The following is a 21,642-nucleotide window of genomic DNA, read 5'->3' as shown; positions in this document are numbered from 1 at the left end:
CATTGCAATATCCTTTCGATATCACGTCTTTCATTTTTACCTCTTTCTCTCCATCCTTGTAGGGAAACACTCTGCTCAGTGGGCTTTGGATGATGTCCTGATTGGTATGAACGACAGCTCCAGAACAGGCTTCCATGACAAGTTTGATGGCACGACCCCTCTGAGGCACAACTGGTACCGCATTCAGGGTGGGGAGGTGACCGTGGACTGTTTGTCTCTGGACACAGCACTTACCTTCAACTCGGAGGCCATTGACAGTGAGTCACACAAACACATTACTGTTCATAAGCACATACGTTTAGACAAGAGGGCTAATGACTACAGGGCTGTCAGCTGTAATTGTATGCATGAAAAGGTAAGGAGTAACTTGCTGCTCCCTCAACAATCACTGTCAAGTGGCCCCTGAAAAAGACACTTAACTGCTTCAGTGAAGCAGCAATGTTTGTAGCGAGCAGCCCAGTGTGAACGTGCTAAAGTGAATGAATGTACAGCAGGGGGTTACTGCAAAACAGCTGGACACCTCGGCTGACTTTGCATGATGAAAGAAAGGCAGAAGATGAGGCAATACACACGTACATGCATACGCACATCGAGTATACCACCGACACGTACACACATGCTCAACAAACCACGTAAATGGCTGTACAGTGACATCACAGCATTACCCACACAACAGGCTGAAATTGAATCACCCATTTACTGTGGCGCCGTGGGTCCTGAATTATTAATGAGAAGAAACCTGAATGAACATCCTGCTTGTTATTTATGCTCACGTCAAGCTGTCAGCCGATTTACTTTGCGCAAATATTACATTACAACTGGGCCCATTCATTAAGCGCACACAGCAAGAGCAATTTGGCAACACATCTATAAACATAAAGCTCCCGTGTCCCTGTGTGAACACATAAAGCACCGATTGTCAGATCCCATGGCTGTTCTCCTAAGAAACATTGCGCACTCCACACATAATTCAGCAGTAACTATTATTTTCAAGGCTATTTTCACATTTGCATTTGGGCTTGTACTGAGTTTGTGTTTTGGGTGAACACTATTCATTTCATGTTGGAGCGCTGTGCGTGCACTGCCTGTGCAGACACATTGTACTTCAGGCAGGACCTCACATTTGTGATGAAACTATGTTCAGGTGATGTCACTTCAAATCTTGTTTAACTGAGCTTCAGTGACGTAGCCTTCTCCAAAGTGAGCCCAAAGGGCATCTTTCCACCCACACTGCCCGAACCCACTCAGCATATTTAAACAATGCAGATGAAGAGCGAGGGAGAAACGGCCGTAGGAGGCGTTATTTTGTTTGTTTTTAAGCTTTTACATCAACATACATAATGGACCTTGGAGTCTTGCTTATTTCGTCATGTTAAGGAGGGGCCAGGGAATTCATCCTAACCAAACTTTAAAATTCAAGCCAACACAAGCTACATTTGAGCAGAAAAAGCAGTTTTACACACACAGGATGAAGGCCTAATGTGTTTCTGAACCATTTTGATTTATATACACTTGTCTTCTTCAGGTGTTGTTGATGAAAATAATGTGAAGTCATGTGGTGTTGCTTTTGCACGGTCTACAGAGAAGCCAAGATACGCAGAGAGCTGGGACTTTGAGGTTTCAGGCTCGTCATTCCTGCAGTTTGAGCTGAGTATGGGCTGTAGTAAGTCCACTTCCTTCTCCCATGGTGTGCGACTGGAGTACTCCACAGACTGCGGTCATCACTGGTCTCTCATCACCCCGGAGTGTGTGCCACCAGCCATTGGCTGCGCTGGTTATACTCAGAGTTCCATCTATACCTCGACCCAGTACAAACACTGGAGGAGGATCACCGTCTACCTGCCCAGTGCTGCAAAGTACGTGTTTTTTAACTTTTATACCCAAATAAGTGCAAATCAGTGGTGTATTGTCTGAATGCATGAGCTGTCAATGAAGTACTGAAGCTACTTTTCTTTATAACTTGCTGTTGAATCCCCCAGTTCCCCCAGAACTCGGTTCCGTTGGATCCAGACCCACTTCACGCCAGGGGCAGAAGGATGGGCTCTAGATAACGTGCTACTTGCCCCCGGCTGCCCCTGGATGTGCTCCGGTCACGGTCTGTGTGACAACGGACGCTGCCTGTAAGTAAACTCCTGCACAGATCCTGAATTTTAATCTTGAGTCGTTTGTTACACTTATTTTCTGCTTAATGAAAATGTTGCTTACCTTTATTTTTCTCCTGTTCTCACACAGGTGTGACAAGGGTTATGGAGGGGCACACTGTGTGCCTTTGGCCCCCCTGCCATCTGTGCTGAGAGAGGACTTTAATGAGAACCTGCAGCAGGAGACGTGGCCTGAGGTGTACGGAGCAGAGAGGGGAACTCTGAGCGGAGAGCCTCTTAAATCTGGCACTGCACTTATCTTCAAAGGGGTAGGGGTCCTAAACACCATGCAGAGAACATCCAGAGCCATAATATTACAGTTAAATCACAAAGACACAGTCTGATATGTTTATATCACAAACCAACCATGTAATCCATGTCTTTGCTTGCAGGATGGTCTGCGAATGATAGTGTCAAGGGATCTGGACTGCACCAACACTCTCTACATCCAGTTCTCCTTCAAATTCATCACTAAAGGTCACAACTTTAGTAAAAACATAACTTTCTTCAAACATAACTCAGTTTGCTCCCTCTTGGTTTACATGTATCTTTAAAATGCAGGGTCTTTTTGCAGGTTTGTAGTCGTAACATTTTATTTTGTGGCCTTTTCTAGGTGTCCCAGAGCGCTCCCATTCAGTGCTGCTGCAGTACTCTGTGAACGGAGGAATCAGCTGGCTGATGCTGGACGAGTTTTACTTCCCAGCTTCCACTGACACTCTGTTCCTCCACCTGCCATTGCCAGCCAGCGCTCAGACCAACGCCACCCGCTTCAGACTCTGGCAGCCTTACAACAGTGGTGAGTGGACACATTGTGTGGTCTTGTCTGTTTCTTTTCCACATTTTCTTCAAGCTTTCCTGAACCTGTTTAAAAAAAAAAAATCTATGTGTAATAATCTCCACAATGTTATGCCCTTCAGGTAAGAAGGAGGAGGTGTGGGTAATAGATGATCTCATCATTGATGGCAGCTCCTTACACAACCCGCCGGTGGTGATAGACAGCTTTGAGGAGGGCCCCAACGAGTCCAACTGGCTGTTCTTCCCCGGGGGAAACACTGGCCTCTACTGCCCCTACCAGAAGACTGGACTGTAAGAAAAATACTTAGATTTGAATGTTGACTATGACGGCACCTTGGCAGTGTTCTTGTTTTTATTTCATCTATGAGCCCAGTGGTGATAAAACTTGCAAAAAGATGTTTTTACCCTTGACTAATCTTTGTGTTTGTGTGTGGGATTGGTGCAGGGAGGAGGATGAGTCAGCCATGGTGTTTGTCTCCAGCGAGCTCGGAGAGCACTCCATTACCACCAGGGACATTGACGTAAATGAGAACACTATCATCCAGTTTGAGGTACACAAACACAGCCTTGATGACTTCTTTTCCAAAACAGCAATCGTAATACTTGCTCATTCAAGACACAGATCATGGCTCGTCATCTTCGCTGATGTTAACGTATATTCGTGTCTCTCCAGATTAATGTGGGCTGCACAGCTGAGAGCTCCTCTGCTCACCCAGTGCGTCTTGAGTTTTCACGAGACTTTGGTGCCACGTGGCACCTTTTGGTGCCCCTGTGTGCCGGTGCGCCCCAGCCCTCCTCGCTGTGCTCCACAGAGCTCCACCCTGCCAGCATCTATTTCCCGGGTACGACTCAGGGCTGGAGGAGGGAGGTCATCCACTTCGGCAAGCTTCGCCTCTGCGGGTAAGAGCAGGATACATCCTGTGCAGCAGATGCACAAAAGAAAACAAGTGGAAACTTTGGGGGAAACTTTTTGGAAGTTCAAGTTTCTGCAAGTTTATATCCATTTATTTCTGTCTGTCCCTCACTCTCTAATCTTTGCGCTTTGACCTCTCTACAGGTCAGTGAGGTTCCGTTGGTATCAGGGTTTCTTCTCAACCGGTTCTGCTCCTCCAACATGGGCGTTAGACAATGTCTACATTGGCCCACAGTGTCAGGACATGTGTAATGGACACGGGGCTTGTGTGGGTGGCACCTACTGTGTGTGTGACCCCGGCTACTCTGGATCTGACTGCTCCGTGCCTGACACCCCCAACCCTGACTTCCTCAAGGAGGACTTTGAAGGTACACCAACATAAAGATGTACACGAAAAGCCATCAGGACTGTATCTGTGGACATTTGATGGACCATGCATCTGTGTACTATTTATTGATGTTTTTACTTTCATGTATTTTCAAAGCATTTTAAAATATTATTTTCATTAGTGCCCATTAATTTAAGGTTCTATTAGGGCTTCAGTTTTACTCTTTTGTGTATGATGGATTTATGATTGTGTGTTTACTGTTTGTTGCTTTCTGTGTGTGTGTTTGTGTACGTTCTTTTGTCTCCAGGGGGAGCTGTGGATGCAGAGCGTTTCAGACTACTGAGCGGTGGTAAACCATCCAGGAAGTGTGGCATCATGTCGAGCGGGAACCACCTGTTCTTCAGTGAGGATGGCCTGCGCATGTTGGTCACCAACGACATGGACCTGTCGAATGCCAGGTAAAACAACAACCACTCAAACAAACAAAGAAAAGCAATCACCAACACATGTACCGATACACCATTAACAGTTTTCAGTGACGTCTCATGGGTTAATGGCTGTACTCCGCAGGTTTGTTCAGTTCTTCCTACGTCTTGGCTGTGGTAAGGCTGCTCCAGACCCTCGCTCGCAGCCAGTTTTGCTGCAGTTCTCTGTGGATGGAGGTCTTACCTGGGGCCTTCTCCAGGAATTTCTCTTCAGCAACAGCAGTAATCAAGCTCGCCTTGTAGCCCTGGAGATCCCGCTGCGTGCCCGCACGCCATCCACTCGCCTCCGCTGGTGGCAGCCGTCTGAGAACGGACACTTTTACAGCCCATGGGTCATTGACCAGGTACAGTAAGTGACGACTCATCCAGCCATCCGTCCATCTAGAAGTCTTTTAATCATTTGCATGCAAACAGTAAAATAGCATGGCTGTTATCCATTCAAACTTTGATTTTTCATCTACCTGCCAAATCCCATCTAAATTTAGGTCCCACTTTTTCTGCCTATGGAAACTATGCGAACATGTATCTTTCCCTAGGTGGTAGTAGGTGGCAGCGCCAGTGGCTGGGGACCTTTGGAAGATGATTTCTCCTCAATCGACGGCCGCTCATGGCTCCTCCACCCTGGAGGAACCCGAATGCCTGTTTGTGGCTCTGATGGGCCTGCGTTTGCATTCATAGAGAAGTCCAACACTCGCTATGCTGTTACCACTGACATCAGTTTGGGTCAAGACGCCTTCATCCAGTTTGACTTTTCTGCTTCCTGCTCTGTCACCAACTCCTGCTACTGTAAGTATTAAGAAGTATGAAAAAGCCAATACTTTTTAGTCAATTTACGATTAAATAATGAATAATTAGTCCATATAATGTCAGGAAATAGTAAAAAATGCCTTTAAAATTTACCACAGCCCAAGGTTATGTATTTCAAAAGCCTGTTTTGTTCAACCAACACTCAAAGCCCAAACATACTCAGTCGTACGTAATGTTAAGTTGTGTTTGTCTTCTTCCTCTGCAGCCGTAGAGTTGGAGTATTCTCTGGACCTGGGTCTGACCTGGCAGCCTGTTGTCAGAGATTGTCTGCCAACAAGCCCTGACTGCTCTGCCTACACCCTACAGAGGCTGCTGGTTTCCGACACGTACAACAAGTGGGGCCGTGTTACCCTGCCTATCCCATCATATGCCAGGTCAGAACTGCCCTGAACTTCACTCAGACACAAGGACAAACTTGTGTAGCTTATAACTTGTCCTGATTCTGCAGTATACTCTGATTTGTTTCAACTTAACTGTATCTGTGACTTTACAATTTATGTCTCTAGATCTCCAGCCACAAGGTTCCGTTGGTTCCAGCAGGCTCCGTTTGACAAACAGCAGACTTGGGCTCTGGATAATCTCTACATTGGAGATGGCTGCCCAGATATGTGCTCTGGACACGGACGCTGCCAACAGAGCTCCTGTGTGTAAGTAACGGCAGCCTTATGCAAGCATACACCAGCGTTTTCACTGTAAATGTCTGGAATGTCAGCTGTTAGAAATGAGGTGTAATGCCTATTTTCTTAATCTTTTATGTAACTTTGCGTGTGGCCACGTTGCTTTATAAACTTATTTATGTGCTTAGTGAAAGTTGTATGTTAAATATTGTCAGCAAACTCAGTATAACTTGATGGCCAGCTTGTCTTTGACTCATGATTGTGAGTGATTGACTGATTGTTTGTATGTAACTTCACCATCCTCCCCAGGTGTGACCCAGAGTGGGGTGGAGAGTACTGTGACGAGCCTGTTGTTCCTCTGCCCTCCCAGCTGAAGGACAGCTTCAGTCGAGCTCCCTCACTCAGCCACTGGCACATACTCACCGGTGGGAAACTCAGCACTGTGTGTGGAGCTGTGGCCTCTGGAGCTGCTCTGCACTTCAGTGGGGTAAATATACATTTACCCATGTCATTGGATTCCGGTTTAGTTACTTTTTCCATCCGTCTTTTACTTCCTTGCTACATTTTCTAGCATGAAATGCTCCCCAACCAGGTATTTGTTGAAGGATAAATGCAGTTAAATGCATTAATATTCTTAGTTTTCACACATCCTCTGGGGTATTTACTCTCTACACGAGTCATTTTGTTCCCCTTAAGGTTACGATATTTTCATGTGAACATGATCTATGCATTAAGCCGCCATCCACTCATGCTAGGAAAGGGGCTGAAAGAACAAGTGTCTGCATATGTGCTGATTCAAGGAGACAAACAGATGATAAAGAGAGTTAGAAAACAGAGACATCCAACAGTATTGGAAGGATGCTGTTTGAAGTATTAATCTGTTGAATAAAAGACCGCAAAGTAAGTAAGTGTCAGCCGTTATGTACAGCTTAAGCTTTCCTGAGGCACTTAGTGCGGTGTTGTAAATGGGTACCTATTGACAGGCTGATCTTGGATGGACACACTGCCAGAGAAACCTTTTAAGAGCGGCAGTTAAGGTCTCGCATTAAACTTTATGAAGATAAATTACTACTCTGGTTCACTATAGTTAAGTCAGTTTTATTGTTCTGGTTATGTTCCACTAGTGTTCTCTGTAATAAAAATAACAATGCAGATTATGTTTGAGACTGTTGGATGTTTTCAGATTGACAGGCCTTGACTGGCTGAGCCCCTGATTGACTCACACTGCATTTCTCCATGCGTCTGTGCACAGAGCTGCAGCCGTCAGCTGGTGACAGTTGACCTGAACTTGACCAACGCGGAGTTCATCCAGTTCTACTTCATGTACGGCTGCATGATCCCACCTAGCAATCGTAACCAGGGTGTGCTTCTGGAGTACAGTTTGAATGGAGGAATCAACTGGCACCTGCTGACAGAGATCTTCTATGATCTGTACACCAAGCCTGGGTGAGTGTTTTCACCAGTGACACACAGACATACAGTGCACATAGTTTCAATGCCTTGTGAAGCAGGATGTTTGTGAGTGCCTTCATGGTGTTTTTGTTGTTTGTCTTCAGGTTTGTGAATGTGCTGCTGCCCCCTGCTGCCCGTCAGGAAGGAGTGCGTGTGCGCTGGTGGCAGCCACAACACGAGGGAGCAGACCACAGTGACTGGGCTCTGGATAACGTCCTCATCGCAGGCTCAGACCCACGAGCGCAGATATCTGACACATTTGGAGGGGTGGCGCTGCCCAATCACGAGAGAGCTCCTGCTGATGGGACCTCAGGAAGGATAGGGCAGCTGAGCGAGCAGGAGGAAACACCCATAGGTATTTCTGAATCATTGCCTCAGTCAAACAATCCACAATAAATTCATATTGTTTTTATTGCTAAAGAGACTCTTGGATAAGTATCAATTTTTTTGTCATCAGTGAGCGACCACTGGTTGTTCTCAGAGGACTGCTCAGTGCAGCGTTTCTGCAGCTCCCCTGATGGAGTGATGGTGTGTGGGAATGCCGATGGGAGAGAGGTGTATGCTGTCACACATGATATTATTCCTGACAAGGGCTGGGTCATGCAGTTCAAGGTAACTAATGAGCCTAAAAATGCCACACAGGCAATGAAAACACTTGAGATGGTGCTATTGCTATGATGACGGGATGCTGTTAATGCCTGTGTGTTGATTTAGATCGCAGTAGGCTGCAGTGTGCCAGAGCGTCATGCAGACCGGCAAGTTCACGTTCAGTATTCAGTGGACTTTGGAGTGACCTGGAAGTACCTGGTGCCGCAGTGCCTGCCCGCTGACCCCCGCTGTGGAGGTCAGGTCTCGCAACCGTCAGTCTTCTTCCCTGCTGAAGGCTGGAAGAGGGCAGTCTATCCCCTCCCTGACAGCCTGGCTGACACGTGAGTCATCCTACCGCAGCATGCTTTTGACAAACATACACTTGTGCTTCATATTTAATGGTACCATCATGGCATGCTTCACCTAAATAATTGATAGATCAAATTATTGTCATCATATAAATGATTAAAACTATTGTCATATAAATCATGAAGATGGTATGCATGTTGTTTGAATAACCTCTGCTGTCTGTTCGTCAGTGCGGTGCGGTTCAGGTTTTACCAGCAGCACTCAGACATTCAGTGGGGCGTGGAGAACTTTTACATCGGGCCAGCGTGTGACGGCCACTGTGGAGGACATGGAGATTGTCTGGATCAGCGTTGTCTCTGTGACCCAGGCTTCACTGGGCCAAACTGCTACGCCAGCACTGCTCTAAAGGTAGAGTCTGGCTCTCGCTCACGGAAAAGAAGAAGATGAGAGGAATTTATCTGTCCGAGACGATCCGTCATTCAGATGTGTGTGCTTTTTTTTCTGTAGGCGTCTCTGAAGGAGCGTTTTGACTGGGAGGGGGCAGCAGGCCCTCAGTGGCAGGTGCTGGAGGGCGGTAGGCCCTGCACAGACTGCGGTGTGTTGGTAGAGGGAACAGCCTTGTACTTTGGGGGGGCTGACGCAAGACAGGCTGTCACTGCTGATCTGGACCTCCGCGGAGCAAAGTTAGTACTCACCTTCTGTCAACCACAGCCAGAAGTTTTCTGTTCGTCTTCACACATTGTGCTGCTCTACGTGCATTTTGAGCTGTGTGTTTGTGGATAGGTTTGTGGAGTACTGGGCCAGGATTGGAAGTGAAGACAACATGACCATGTGCCACCGCCCAACTTGCCGTAAAGAGGGAGTGCTGCTGGACTACTCTACTGATGGAGGTTCATCATCATCAGTCCATGATGTCTTATCTCCCTGATTATCTCCCTCCTTTCTTTTCCTTTTTATTCTCATTCTGTCCACATCCATCCCTCAGGTGTGTCCTGGACGCTGCTGCATGAGATGGACTATCTGAAGTACGTGTCAGTGAGGAGAGATTATATCGTCCTCCCAGAGGGAGCTCTGACCAATGCTACTCGTCTGCGCTGGTGGCAGCCATTTACCATTTCCTCTGGGCTCGCCACCCCCAGCTTGGAGAGAGCCCAGTGGGCCATAGATAACATCTTGGTGGGGGGGTCAGACATCAACCCATCCACTCTGCTGGACACCTTTGATGATGGTGAGTGTTTGTGTTGATGTAATCTGAGCCTGACACGTGTCACCAGTCAGTGATCTGGAAATCACGTAGACTCTTCCTCCTCTTCTCTTTTTATGTCTTCGCCTTTCATCAGAGGGTGTTTCTCATGAGGAGAGCTGGAGTTTCTACCCTAATGCTGTGCGCACAGCTGGCTTCTGTGGAAACCCCTCATTCCACCTGTACTGGCCAAACAAGAACCAAGACAGGACGCACAACATCCTGGCCACGAGAGAGCTCATAGTGCAGCCTGGATATATTCTACAGTTTAAGGTACAGTACTGCAAGAGTGCCACCTGCTGTATTAAAACATGAATGCTTTGGTCCTTTTACCCATCATCTGTCTTGTCCATGCAGATTGTTGTCGGCTGTGAGGCAGACAGCTGTGAAGACCATCATTCTGTCCTGCTGCAGTACAGGAAGGATGCAAGGTGAGAAAGACAAGGAACAGTTACAAATCAACTCATTTATTATTTGACGGTGTGTCTTTCCTATTCCAACAAGGAAAAGAGCTATTGTGAAAATAGATATTTATGAATAACCTGACAGTCAGAGCAGGTGGTGCCATGACATGATCTGACACATCAGTGTTAAATGTCAGGTCGGTTGCCTCAATAGCTTAAATCACTAGCTTGACTATGCGCCCACCACTTGGCATTTAAACATGATTTGAAATGATTGTTTGTCTTTAATGTATTTTTACATGCAGTTTTCAGCTGTCGCTCTCTCCCCGTAGGTCTGACTCATGGCAGCTGGTGCAGTCAGAGTGCCTCCCCTCCTCAGTCAACAACGTGGGCTGCTCTCCCTTCCAGTTCCACGAGTCCACAATCTACAGTCCAGTCAACAGCTCGACATGGACCAGGGTCACTGTCCAGCTGCCAGACCATGTCTCCTCAGGGTAGGTGAACTTTTGATCGAAATGAATATTTTCGTCAATATCAGCACAATGAAAGGCAGCAGTTCTCTCTGTTGCCAGCTGAAGCAGTGTAAGCCTTGTCTGATTTGTTGTATATTTCCAGGGCTACCCAGTTCCGCTGGATTCAAAAGGAGGGGACCGGAGAGCGGCAGAGCTGGGCAGTGGACCACGTTTACATCGGCGAGGCCTGCCCGGGGCTCTGCAGCGGCCACGGCTACTGTACAAGTGGAGTGGTCTGCATCTGTGATGAGGGACACCATGGTGGGCCACAAACAGCATATTGTCTTCAAACTGCTCCATAGATACACACACAGCTCTTTTTCATTTGCACTGTTCAGAAGAAAACGTACAAACATTTACGCTGAGAGCGTTTCTGAAGAGACATCTTGAACACTGTTTACCGTCAGGGCTTTGCACTGTTTATGTTTTCATTTTACAAACTGTGTCAGCCCTCACCGTCGACTGGCCTGTCATCTTTATTTTCACTACTTCCTATCTGTTTCCTCTCACCTCAACAGGTGACGACTGCTCCCTCTCCAGCAGCGACCTGCCAAGCTCCATCAAGGACAACTTTGAGTCAGGCAGCGTGTCTCAGGAGAGCTGGCAGTTGATCCAGGGTGGTGGAGTGGGCAGTGGGTGTGGGCAGCTGTCACCACATGCCCACGGAGACTCACTCTACTTCAATGGCTGTAAGATGAGGCAGGCAGTTACCAAACCGCTGGACCTCACTAGAGCCAGGTACAGGTACTACCAAAACATATTGTACATGAATTATTAAATATGTAAGCATACACATACCTACCTCATAGCTAAAACAGATTAATTCTCTCCACATTAGGACGTGAATTATCGAAGGTTAATGTTTCCTTCCCTCTTTTCCTTCTCTGTCTTTCTCCAGTAAGATCATGTTTGTGCTGCAGATCGGCAGCGTGGCACAGACAGACAGCTGTAACATAGCTCTGGATCAGGCTGACACAGTTGACCGGGCCGTGCTGCTGCAATACAGCGTCAACAATGGCGTCAGCTGGCATGTAATCGCCCAGCATCAGCCCAAAGACTTCATAAAGGCCCAGAGAGTTTCCTACAATATTCCACTGTGAGTAAATCAGTTTAAACTACAGCAGTTTCCAATAAGGGGCCATTTTTAAAGGTTTTATTAGGTGCAACTAATGGCTTTATTATTGTTAATTAATCTTTTACCAGTGCTTTATAAGTATTACCAAGGTAATGGAGTTGTCACTGTCTGATCAGGTCATGAGTAACCTGCAGTTATACTTTTTAATAAGTAATTAATACAAGTGATCTATAAAGCATTTGAAAATGATTTATTAGTCAGTAAAAAGTCATCAGTTGCAACTTTTGAACCCCTCATAATGGTGCCTCATTAGAAGCGGTACTTAGAAACCAGTGTAGTTAGGTTCATCTTGCTGGTTTGTGGCTACTAGAAATGCTGACGACCCTCACTGACCTTTCAATGTTTCCCATGGTCTCTCCAGAGAGGCGAGGGTTAAAGGGGTGATGCTGCGATGGTGGCAGCCACGCCACGATGGCGCGGGACATGACCAGTGGGCGCTGGACCATGTGGAAGTAGTTCTGTGAGTACCCAATTCCTAGCCGGCTCACGGCCCCCCAGACTGGCCCCCAAAAGAGCCCTGATCTGCCCTTGTCTCTACCTCTGCCTCAGCCTCACCTGTAGAAACGGTCCCCTCTACTCCACACGAACACAGGGATACAGTAAACACATACATATATTGTAATATCCACACGTGTGCTGCTTACCACCCACAACCAACCTCTCAGCGGTTGTTTAAAATGCTCATCAAGGCTTCTGGTGTTAGGCAAGCAGAGTGGAAAAATGACTGCAGTGTGCTTTGCTGTTTGTGGATGGCTGTTCTGTGTACCACAGATCAACTCCTGCTATCAGATCATCATATTTTCAGTGTCGTGTAGAACCCATGCATCACCCAGAAAAACAACTTTTCAAGAAGTTTCTCCACCAAAGTGTCTAAAAAGTCTTAAAATGTCTCAGAGCATAAAAAAATTAAAACCTATAAAGATCCTAGATAGAATTGCCATTTTGTTTGCTCATTAGATGTGAAGCACTCATCGCGTGTCCACTTCTAATTTACATCTGCCCCTAGTGGCCGTTTTGAGGCATGACACAGCGCTGAGCTGAGATCATACTGTGTGTAAGACAGGAAACTGTGAAGGAGGCTTCACATCTATGACAGTGAGTCTTTGTTCTGCTGTGAAACGACTGTTATCACACAGGCCCATAATCTGATTGGTCTATTTTTGTCTTCATATTCACGTTCATTCCATGTGCAAAAATGGTCCTGCATTTCACTCTAGTGGGAATAAAAAAAAAATCTCCAGATTCCTTAAATTTGGTTTGATGGAACTTGCAGACACCCTGCACTGATTCACTGATTCTCTCTCTCTTTCTTTCCTCCCCTCTTTACATTTAAATTGCATTTTAGTCCATTACCAGGACCAGTAAACATTGTTTCTATGTGGAAGACAACGCCAGCGTTCAAATAAAAAATGGCAAAGCTGGAAATTCTGCTGGGCACTGAAGATATCATGAACACAGTCTATACTCAGCTATTCTTAACATGCCGGTGTCATAAAGCATTTTGAATGCATTCCCTGCATGTTGCTGTGGGTATCAGAGCAATGTTCCCTCTCGTGTGGGTTCTGATTGTTCGTTCCGATGTGTACCCGATGCATTTCAAATGCTGCAGTCACAGAAGGCACTCTCATACTTCATGCACAGTTCATACAAGAGTTGCACATACACGCACAGACACTTATGCCTAACCTGACCTGAGCCGTCCCTGGTCCAAGTGGTCGTGACCTGTCCTACACCCTCCCTCGCACTCGCACGGTTTTCAACAGTGTCTGCTGAAAAGAGTGACCGTGATCCTCACACTTTGCTCTGTTGTTTATTTCTCTCTGTTCGCCACTCCTCCACTCCTTCACACATTCTTCCTCTCACTCCTACTCCTGCTCAATCTTTTCTTTTGCTCCACACGCCTTTCCTCCCTGCCGCTTAAACGTGTTTGATCATGTGGTCATGCTCACTCCTCTGCTCGTGCCGCATCGTATCCTGCCTTACTTCACCCTCCTCCTCGTCCTTCTCTCCTTCCTCAAAACTCCTTCTTTCCCTTTTTCTCTTTTTCTCTTCCCATTCTGGCATACAACGGATGGATTACTTCTGTTTATCTTGCTCTCTGTCGTCACCTCTACCTGTGGTTGTCTCTCACCTTCTCTCTTGGTCCATTTCTCTGCTGTCTTCGACTCTTCTGCTCTCCATTCTTCTCTCATATTCTTTCCTCCTCATTCTCTGTCTGTCCGACTCACTTTCACTTCTTCTTCCTTGAACTTCTGACTATCTTTATGCCTCTCCTCTCTCCTCCCTTCTCCCTGCTTTGGGCCCCTGCCTCCCCAGGCCAGGGCTCCTACCCCCCCAGACCTTTCTGCGAGACAGCAGTCCCCTCCTCCTGCTTCTCCCCTCTCGCGCTCTAACCTCTGCTCTCTTCTGTATTCTGCTCCCTCTGGCATGGCTGTAGTGTCAGGTAAGTTCTCCGCCTCTTCCTGAATGCAGCCCCCTCCCTCACCCTCCTCCCGACCCCTTTCTTCTCCCCTTTAGACTGTGCACACCCTCCGTCACGTTCACTGACACACCCAGCCCTCCTCATTATCACCACAGTCATATTCATGCCCTCGCTTTGATTCAAGCCCCAGGCGGGTCGACAAGCGGCCAGCTGCTCGCAGCGTCCAGGCGGAGGCTCGCTGACAAAATGATCCAACACACAGATCTGCACAGGCAGCACAATATTCACAACAAGACGATGAATAGAGGCATAAACAGGGCAGTAAGATCTTGACTGGTGGCAAATTTTACAATTCTGAAATGACATTGCATCCCCTAAAAGGGGTCAACACAATGTCCGCAGATGAAGACACATTCCTGTTAAATGGCGTTCATTTTGAATGTTCACACAACCCTTGAGGCATTTTTAATGTAATGATTTACATATGCAAATGTCAGCGGTGCTGTGTTTGTGTGTATATGTGTGATGTAATCCATCACTATATCTATATCTGTTTGTTTTGTTCTTTCTACTGCAAACTGTTTTTGACCTAGCTGCTAACATACAAGCCAACACATGCAGTTCAGTGATCCGACTTGAAGAAGTCTACTGTTTGTGGGTGCAGCGTTTATCTCACTGCAGCCCAAACACTGAAAGTTTTTTGTTTTTTTTTTTGGTTCATTTATCAACATCAGTTGCAGTGCAGGGCTGCTCACATCACTGATTTCAAATGAAGGCCCATTTGGCGGGAGAGTTTCATCTGACTAACCTCCTCCATCCAGCTCCTTGCATGGCTTTATGGACCGACTGTTGCAACAGCTCTCCATCCCCTTTTTTCACTCATGGCTGTCTGTCTGTCCGTGGACAACAACAACATGAACCTGAACCAGGAGACCCCTCCTCACTGCCCTCTGTTTTCTGAGTGAAAATCAGAAAAACGAGTCTCTACACGCACGCACACATACTGTCAAGACATTATCAGCCATCCCTCCCATCTGCCTTCACATCCACCTCCATAGCATCACTCATCACACACACGCACACACACAGACACGCACCATCCACCACCCTCCCCCTCCCCTCCTGACCCCCTCCCCTCCCCACGCTTCGCAGAGGCCCCTGCCTGCCCTGGCTGCACTCCTGGCTCACTGGCACCGCCCTGCTGGATGGAAGAGGCAATGAACAGGCTAAGCAAGAGCGATCTACCGCAGCTTTTCTCTGTGTCTCTTACTTTCAAAACCACCCCTTCTCTGCTCACATCCCTGCACTTTTATGGTTTTGATTTAGTGATTTTTTTTTTTCTTTTCTTCCCAGTGATGGCTGTTAACTCTGACCTCAAACACTCAGAGTCAGAGTTTCCCTCTAGTATCTGTGGTAGTATGTTTGTAGACTCTGTGTCCCATGTCTTGTCTTGTGACATTTGGTCTTGGATACATGTAGCTAGCTCTACCACCATGTTCACCGTCTAGCTGCTCATTTTTGTGCAGAGCATAAACGAATCCAGTCGTGTAGAGTAGCGCCACCCATTCTCCGAGCCATGAGACCCATGCAGCTGTTGAGTGTTTGAGGTTATGGCTGAAACATGATTGAAAATGCCAGCATGAACCTGGGTGTGAGTGGGTATGAAAGCTGCATTCGACCATTCATGTGTTTCGCGTGCATGGATGAGAGTGCGTGCATGGGAACGTGTGGCGTTGTCCCGCCCTTTACGTGGTCACTAATGTTCACACTCTCCCCTCTTTCCCTCCCTCTTTCACTGTCTTTGTATCCCTGCAGCACCCGTAAACAAAACTACATGATGAACTTTGCCAGACAGACCGGCGCGCGTCACTACTACAGCCGCAAGAGGCGGGCACTGCTACAGCGTGCCTGAACCTACCGAGAAGGGATTCGCCCTCTGACCTGCCAATCACACATCGAACCCGCCACGCTCATCCCTTTTCTCCTGACGGCATATCGCCCCGTCGAGTCCCATCTACCAGTGGATTCCAGTCAGCCTTAGACTTCCCTCACCCACCTCTCCCTACCCTCTGCCATAAACACGGGCCATCCAATCAGTTTACGCCAGCCAATCAAGGCCTTCCCAACCACACGGGTCGGCGGGAATGAAACTCAGAAGAAAGGAGTGAAGTGGCCATTTTGTTTACTTTTTTTCATGGACGGTCGGGGTTTCTAGTTGTTTTCTAATTGTTGCTGTGGTTCCTCTGATTCCTGTTCCCACCTCCGATAACCCTCCCTCTGGCTTACCTCCCCCGTCACTCCCCCCGTTCCCCCTCCTCATCCTCCTTTTCCTACCACACTGTGAAATTGAGAGATAATATATCACTGCTGAACTGACCAGCCGATTGGAGAGTTGCCTCCCAGTTCCACTGAGCCGCCTGGGGGAGGACCACTCCACTGCCGCCAACCAGTACGCCGGGAGAAAGACCACGACGATGATACTGACCATTGAGAGGAATAACGGTGATGAAGAAGCTCAAAAAAGAAGAAAAAAAAAGAGTACTGTGTTCTTGCTGTTCTGTGTGTCTGTGGGTTCTTTTTGTGATGAGTTGACTGTGGTGTTCTGTTCATTTGTTTGTTCGTTTTCTACTAATTCATATGCTTTTAAGGGGGGGAGGGGAGGGGGGTGCTGGGTTCTGTTTCCTTTTTCCTCGTTTACCTGGAACGGATTTGGGCAGAGCGGGAAAGGCCCGGCCTGCACGGGAAGAAGGAAGGAAAGAACGATTTGCACGACGGGAAAAGGAGAAAATAAGAAAAAAAAAATTAAAGACTGAATAATGATTTTTTTTTTAATCATTTTTTTATATATGTTGGTTCCCGAAAATACAGATATTTATGGTAAATGGTTCTTCACGTAACCTATTTAAGATGCACTGTGCGTGAAATCTGTATGTTATTTTCTAGTGTTAAGTTATTAGGCAGTCGAGTCGAGCTCTCGGACTGCATCATCTCCCCTCTTCCTTCTCTTCCCTCTTCTCTTGTGCTGTTTCCCCCCCTCCCCATCTCTCTCTCTCTCTCTGCTGATTTCTCAAACCTGGAGGTGAGGCTCTATTAGTGTTGTTTTTTGAAGTCTGTGTAATATGGACCCTCTGCCCTCAGTGTAACTCCAGTATAGCAATCTCCTGTATATATATGTATATCCACTATGGGGAGACCCAGCAGCCTTATAAAAGGGAAATAAAGAACTGTCCAAACCTCATACTGTACACATCGCTTGAGCTGCTCTCTTTGTCTCTTTGAAGATAAGCCTTTCATCTGTTCATACTTTTCTTATTGTCAACAGTGTGTTAGTTGTCTCGCAGTATACTTTCTGACTTGCCTTCTCAGTCAGCGGCACTCAGTCCGAAGCCCATTCTCATCAGATCTTATCAAAGATCACAAATGAAAATTACTCTCTGCATTCGTTGGGAACTTATTTTCAGCTGCGAATGAATACACATCTTTGTGCTCCAATGAGCTTGAGGATCAGCTCAAGCTACAGTGTCACCCTGTGCAATAGTGTCGCTCATTGATGTGTTTTTAATTTCTGTTTTTGGACATCAATGGAGCTTGAAGGCATTTTGTTGTTTAAGGAATTTGTTGACAATAAGAAAAATATAGAATATCACCAGCTTTATCTGGTGTGTGTGTGTGTGTGTGTGTGTGTGTGTGTTAATGTGGCAGCAAAGTGTTTGAAACTATTCAAAAGAGCACAGAATAAGATTTCTTCAGATATTTATTTAGACAATAAAACATAATAAAACCTGAGTTCTAAGATATTTTTAAAAAATAAAATAGAGTACGCTGAAGTCTCTGCCGTCAGTTCGGCGCACACCTCAGTGTCTTCAGACTGGGTATGTACCACATGCTTGTGCAGACCCTCTGCATTGCTCCATGCTGAGGCTGCAGAGATGGCAGAGCACTGCTCGCTTGGTGTGGAACCATATAAGCATCCTCCCCCTTGATAAGAACTCCTAGAGATTCTCATAACATATCGCATCAGGAGTCTTTAGTCACAAGCTGCCGACCAGCACAGCCACAGTCAGCAGGGTTATGGTGATGCAGAGGGATCTGGCTGTGACGCCCGGGCAGGAGTTACAGTACGGCCAATCGCAGCAGCCGTAGCTCATGGTATAGACGGTTCCTTTGAGGCGGATGCTGTGCACCTGGCTGCAGTCCTTCTTCGGCATGCAGCCCCTGGCCGACAGGGCGCTGTGGTTTCCGTAGCGTCCATCTGCTTTGAAGCACAGCTCATCAGGAGGGCACTCTGTCACGACGGGCTCAAATGTCTTCTCCTTCTCCAGGACGGGGCTGTAGTAGCAAAGCAGGTTGTCACAGAGCAGCGAGGGGAGGAGAAGGTAGAGCCACAACACGGCGACGCGCAGGAGCTGCAGTATGTTCGACCTGCAAGTTGATGAGCAGCGTTTGGTGTTTTAGTGACATTAACTCATGTTGTGGTTATAAAACGAAAAGCACAACTCAGAGTACATCAAAGATTTATTACTGCACTCCCTTAAAGTCTGGAGACTGATAAAATAATATTAAGTTCCAAAAAACACTGGCTTCTGCACTTCCCATAATGCAATTTGATAGTGATAATTCCACTTTATGTTAAACTTGTGGTCTCAGAGCCAAAATCAGGTCACATCACAGTAATTATCTTAGACTTGACAAAGCTCCTCCAAAGTTACAAAACATGTAATTCAACTGTTTTCATTAACTGTAGTACTCTATATGATTAATATATTGACTTTGACATGTAAAATCAGTCTTATTTTATCACCTGTCATCCTGCTGTTTCCTGTTTTTCTTCTTTAGAGACTAAAAAAGAAATTCAGCAGATTGTTTGGCTTTGACTCTTAGCACAGGTGTCAGTGATTTCTACTGATTGAAACAGTTAAAATACTGAAAGGCTGTAAAAGCAGAAAGTGACAGCTGAAACATTTTCACTGTTCAACTTTTAAAAAACAGAATTGAGACTCACCCGCCCATTGCAAAGATTTTAACACCAATCAAACAGGTCAAACTTTTCAGAGCTTCTCCTGGTTAACTCTGAACTCCCCACTGACTCCAGATCTCCCTGCTCGGGCCAAACCCTCTGACACACCTGCTTGTAAGAACCTACACCAGGTGGGTCTTTAATCATGATGCTTTTATTTTGCTGCATTCATCAGTAACCACAGAAACAAAGTCTGCACTTGCTCTGCTGCACCAGGAGGATGGCTGACAAGTCCACCCTTTTCTCTCTGGAGCAGAAAATGTAATGACATAAAACATTGACCATGATGCATTTGTTCCTTCATTTACACATTAATTTAGCAAAAATAGTAACAGTCACAAACATTTCAACATTTGACTAAATGTTAGCCGCGTCGTGGAGACCCAGGTAAGCGCCTGTGGCTAACAGGCCTCTCCCCAGCCCTCTACAAGCACCTCTATGATGCAGCGGCAGGTAATGTGGAGCTCTTTGATGATGTGTAATTTGCACATGAATCCCGTGGCTCCTCTTCAAGAACAGGAGTGATGTTAGCGTAATCCATTTTTTCTGTGATCATCCCCAGTAGCATCTTCAGGTTGGCGTCAGACTTTGGCGGCACGTTACATGAGTCCTTGCAGCAGCAGGTGTGGCTGACGTTGTACTTGACCCCCCGATAAGAGATGATTTCGTGGGAGCCGCAGAGTTCAGGGTCCACGCAGCCCTGAGCAGACAGGACATGGATGGAGCCGTAGCGGCCTCTGGAGCTGGAACAGCGCTCATCAGGCAGACACTGGCTGGTGATGTTAGGGCAGGACTTGCCTTTGTGCTGCAGAGGACAGTAGTAACACAGGAGGCTGTCCAGGCTCAGAGCAGGGAGGACCAGAGCAGCTGTGACCAACAGGATGGAGGTCAGGAACCAGTGTGGTCCCAACAGCTGGACGTCCAGACTAATGTAAATACACACACACACACACACAGTTAGGATTGAGAGACTGGAAACGTACTTTCATATAACTAATCACATGCATAGTTAGATGTTTCGGGTTAGGGTTTCTGTATTTAGATCACCTGCCCTTTCTTTGTGATCTCATCTCTCTGTATGTAAAAACACCCACAACGTTGAAGCTGCGTCAGCCTGAAGAACCTCCAGAGACCAGCAAGCCCTCTGATTACCAAACAGAAACAGGTGAAGCTCATCGAGTCTAATTTTTAGATACGCAGACAGACAAAAAAAAAAAAAAAAAAAGCATTTGAACTGGGTTTTAACTTTCAGTTTATTGATTAAAAAATAACACCTCATCCTTCAAAACATTTAGGATACTGGCTATAAAAAAAAGAGGACATTTCTCAACTGGGGCAAAAGACAAGATTACAGTGCCATCTGCTGTCCGCTGTGCTACAGTGAAGATGTCATGGAGGAAGAAGATTAAATGACTTAAAGTGGTGCTAGTAGCTGTTGAATGTCGCCCAGATGTTGTTTAGGAATCTCACAAAGAAGTCCAGTCTTTAGTTGTATAGCATCTGCAATACCAAATACGAGGGAAGACATTTTCTAATCAGAACTGTCTCCTTTCTTTCTTGATTTTCGGCTCATGTTACACAGGTGGATGAGAAGGAGAGCTTGCCCTCTTTGTACAAAGGTTCCTGTGAAGAAAAACAAATTTTGTTTAAGTTCAGGTACAGAATGGAGAGTTATTGTATTTGACTCGTAACGCTTTAGTGGTTTGCTCACAGCCAGTTCCTCCTCCTCATCCCCCACGCCGCCGTCATCCCAGTCTTCTTGCTCTGCGGGGTCGTAGCTGTACAGAGGAATCAGCCTGTGGCGCAGCTCATCCAGTCTGAAGCAAAATATACAAAAGAAACTAAACTGTGACAGAACACAACACGAGATATCAAACTGATCTGAAAGTGATGCTTTTCAGAAACAAACTCACCTTGATCTCCTCCTGATATAAACAACCTGAAGAGAGAAGCACAACAATAAAGACACACGTTTGAAGCATTCATGTGAAATTAACGGTGCAGAGCGTGCTGGATCTTACCACTGCCACTACACATCCAATCAGCACGAGTAGTACTAAGAGGATGAGTGCATAGTAACCAGGGAATCCAGGTTTGGGATTTGGTGTTGAAATGAGGGGAGTTGTGTTGTTGGAATTCATTTCTTTCTGCTCGCTCTCCTCCATCAGACACCCCTCTGCTCTGTGCACCTCAGCTGACACCTTTGTGACACATTCAGTGGAGTGCCGTTGCTGTCATTCCCACTGAAAGGCCACGCTTCGCAACCCCAGGAAGACTCATAATTAATGCTGTAGGGCGTGAAAGAGGCACAGTTTAGGAAGAGATTTATAATCCAAGAAGGTGGGAAGCCGATGCCAGTGCAAAACACATCCATAACAATCCTCAGCTAAAAAAGCCTTCAATCTTACCTTATATGTCATGTGTAGAGTACGTGAACACACATTTCCACCTTGTTGCTTTAATCGCGCTTCACA

The 21,642-nt window shown here is 46.5% G+C and overlaps 4 protein-coding genes across 7 annotated transcripts in view; 1 reads left to right on the top strand and 3 right to left on the bottom strand.

The window, feature by feature from the left end:
- Positions 1-17,389, top strand: part of reln (reelin) — an 89,277-nt gene extending 71,888 nt beyond the window's left edge. Inside the window, exons 33-65 of one of the 4 annotated variants that reach the window (XM_076732664.1) lie at positions 63-257; positions 1,583-1,856; positions 1,980-2,120; positions 2,233-2,410; positions 2,534-2,618; positions 2,755-2,937; positions 3,059-3,227; positions 3,382-3,487; positions 3,610-3,836; positions 3,994-4,217; positions 4,485-4,635; positions 4,748-5,006; positions 5,199-5,448; positions 5,675-5,843; positions 5,976-6,116; positions 6,396-6,573; positions 7,339-7,532; positions 7,643-7,893; positions 7,996-8,150; positions 8,253-8,467; positions 8,666-8,843; positions 8,943-9,118; positions 9,219-9,325; positions 9,421-9,663; positions 9,776-9,951; positions 10,036-10,109; positions 10,415-10,576; positions 10,698-10,855; positions 11,113-11,332; positions 11,493-11,690; positions 12,091-12,189; positions 14,046-14,172; positions 15,967-17,389. In XM_076732664.1, the coding sequence (XP_076588779.1) occupies positions 63-257; positions 1,583-1,856; positions 1,980-2,120; positions 2,233-2,410; positions 2,534-2,618; positions 2,755-2,937; positions 3,059-3,227; positions 3,382-3,487; positions 3,610-3,836; positions 3,994-4,217; positions 4,485-4,635; positions 4,748-5,006; positions 5,199-5,448; positions 5,675-5,843; positions 5,976-6,116; positions 6,396-6,573; positions 7,339-7,532; positions 7,643-7,893; positions 7,996-8,150; positions 8,253-8,467; positions 8,666-8,843; positions 8,943-9,118; positions 9,219-9,325; positions 9,421-9,663; positions 9,776-9,951; positions 10,036-10,109; positions 10,415-10,576; positions 10,698-10,855; positions 11,113-11,332; positions 11,493-11,690; positions 12,091-12,189; positions 14,046-14,166 (5,657 nt within the window). In that variant the 3' untranslated portion in view covers positions 14,167-14,172; positions 15,967-17,389. Of the gene's footprint in view, positions 1-62; positions 258-1,582; positions 1,857-1,979; positions 2,121-2,232; positions 2,411-2,533; positions 2,619-2,754; positions 2,938-3,058; positions 3,228-3,381; positions 3,488-3,609; positions 3,837-3,993; positions 4,218-4,484; positions 4,636-4,747; positions 5,007-5,198; positions 5,449-5,674; positions 5,844-5,975; positions 6,117-6,395; positions 6,574-7,338; positions 7,533-7,642; positions 7,894-7,995; positions 8,151-8,252; positions 8,468-8,665; positions 8,844-8,942; positions 9,119-9,218; positions 9,326-9,420; positions 9,664-9,775; positions 9,952-10,035; positions 10,110-10,414; positions 10,577-10,697; positions 10,856-11,112; positions 11,339-11,492; positions 11,691-12,090; positions 12,190-14,045; positions 14,173-15,966 lie in introns of all 4 variants that reach the window. The other 3 variants (XM_076732663.1, XM_076732667.1, XM_076732665.1) reach the window with 3 other exon arrangements.
- A 793-nt stretch (positions 17,390-18,182) lies between these two features.
- bncr (bouncer) lies at positions 18,183-19,161 on the bottom strand. The gene is made up of 2 exons (XM_076732433.1): positions 19,154-19,161; positions 18,183-18,573 (listed from the first exon to the last, which is right to left on the bottom strand). The coding sequence occupies exons 1-2, from the start codon at positions 19,159-19,161 to the stop codon at positions 18,183-18,185; spliced, it is 399 nt and encodes a 132-aa protein (XP_076588548.1).
- Positions 19,162-19,175: 14 nt separating this feature from the next.
- LOC143322563 (protein Bouncer-like) lies at positions 19,176-20,728 on the bottom strand. The gene is made up of 3 exons (XM_076733838.1): positions 20,639-20,728; positions 20,216-20,349; positions 19,176-20,094 (listed from the first exon to the last, which is right to left on the bottom strand). Exons 2-3 carry the CDS (start codon positions 20,236-20,238, stop codon positions 19,605-19,607), a joined length of 513 nt encoding a protein of 170 aa, XP_076589953.1. The 5' UTR covers positions 20,239-20,349; positions 20,639-20,728; the 3' UTR covers positions 19,176-19,604.
- Positions 20,485-21,635, bottom strand: LOC143322564 (uncharacterized). Its single transcript, XM_076733840.1, has 5 exons — positions 21,577-21,635; positions 21,190-21,456; positions 21,082-21,107; positions 20,880-20,985; positions 20,485-20,791 (listed from the first exon to the last, which is right to left on the bottom strand). The coding sequence occupies exons 2-5, from the start codon at positions 21,331-21,333 to the stop codon at positions 20,738-20,740; spliced, it is 330 nt and encodes a 109-aa protein (XP_076589955.1). The 5' UTR covers positions 21,334-21,456; positions 21,577-21,635; the 3' UTR covers positions 20,485-20,737.
- Between the last annotated feature and the right edge of the window lie 7 nt (positions 21,636-21,642).

Source organism: Chaetodon auriga, chromosome 6 (assembly GCF_051107435.1).
Source record: "Chaetodon auriga isolate fChaAug3 chromosome 6, fChaAug3.hap1, whole genome shotgun sequence".
Taxonomy (NCBI): domain Eukaryota; kingdom Metazoa; phylum Chordata; class Actinopteri; order Chaetodontiformes; family Chaetodontidae; genus Chaetodon; species Chaetodon auriga.
Note: the sequence above shows the minus strand (reverse complement) of the source record. Positions and strands in the feature narration are given on the sequence as shown.

What these genes read in the sequence shown, in the direction of transcription:
- LOC143322563 (XM_076733838.1), bottom strand. Translation starts at nt 20,238, where the DNA reads ATGAGATCACAAAGAAAGGGCAG. An exon ending in AGATCACAAAGAAAGGGCAG is followed by an intron (nt 20,095 to 20,215) that starts GTGATCTAAATA and finishes TATTTACATTAG; the next exon opens with TCTGGACGTCCAGCTGTTGG.
- LOC143322564 (XM_076733840.1), bottom strand. Translation starts at nt 21,333, where the DNA reads ATGGAGGAGAGCGAGCAGAAAGAAATGAATTCCAACAACACAACTCCC. An exon ending in TTGGATGTGTAGTGGCAGTG is followed by an intron (nt 21,108 to 21,189) that starts GTAAGATCCAGC and finishes TTCTCTCTTCAG; the next exon opens with GTTGTTTATATCAGGAGGAG. An exon ending in TATATCAGGAGGAGATCAAG is followed by an intron (nt 20,986 to 21,081) that starts GTGAGTTTGTTT and finishes ATTTTGCTTCAG; the next exon opens with ACTGGATGAGCTGCGCCACA.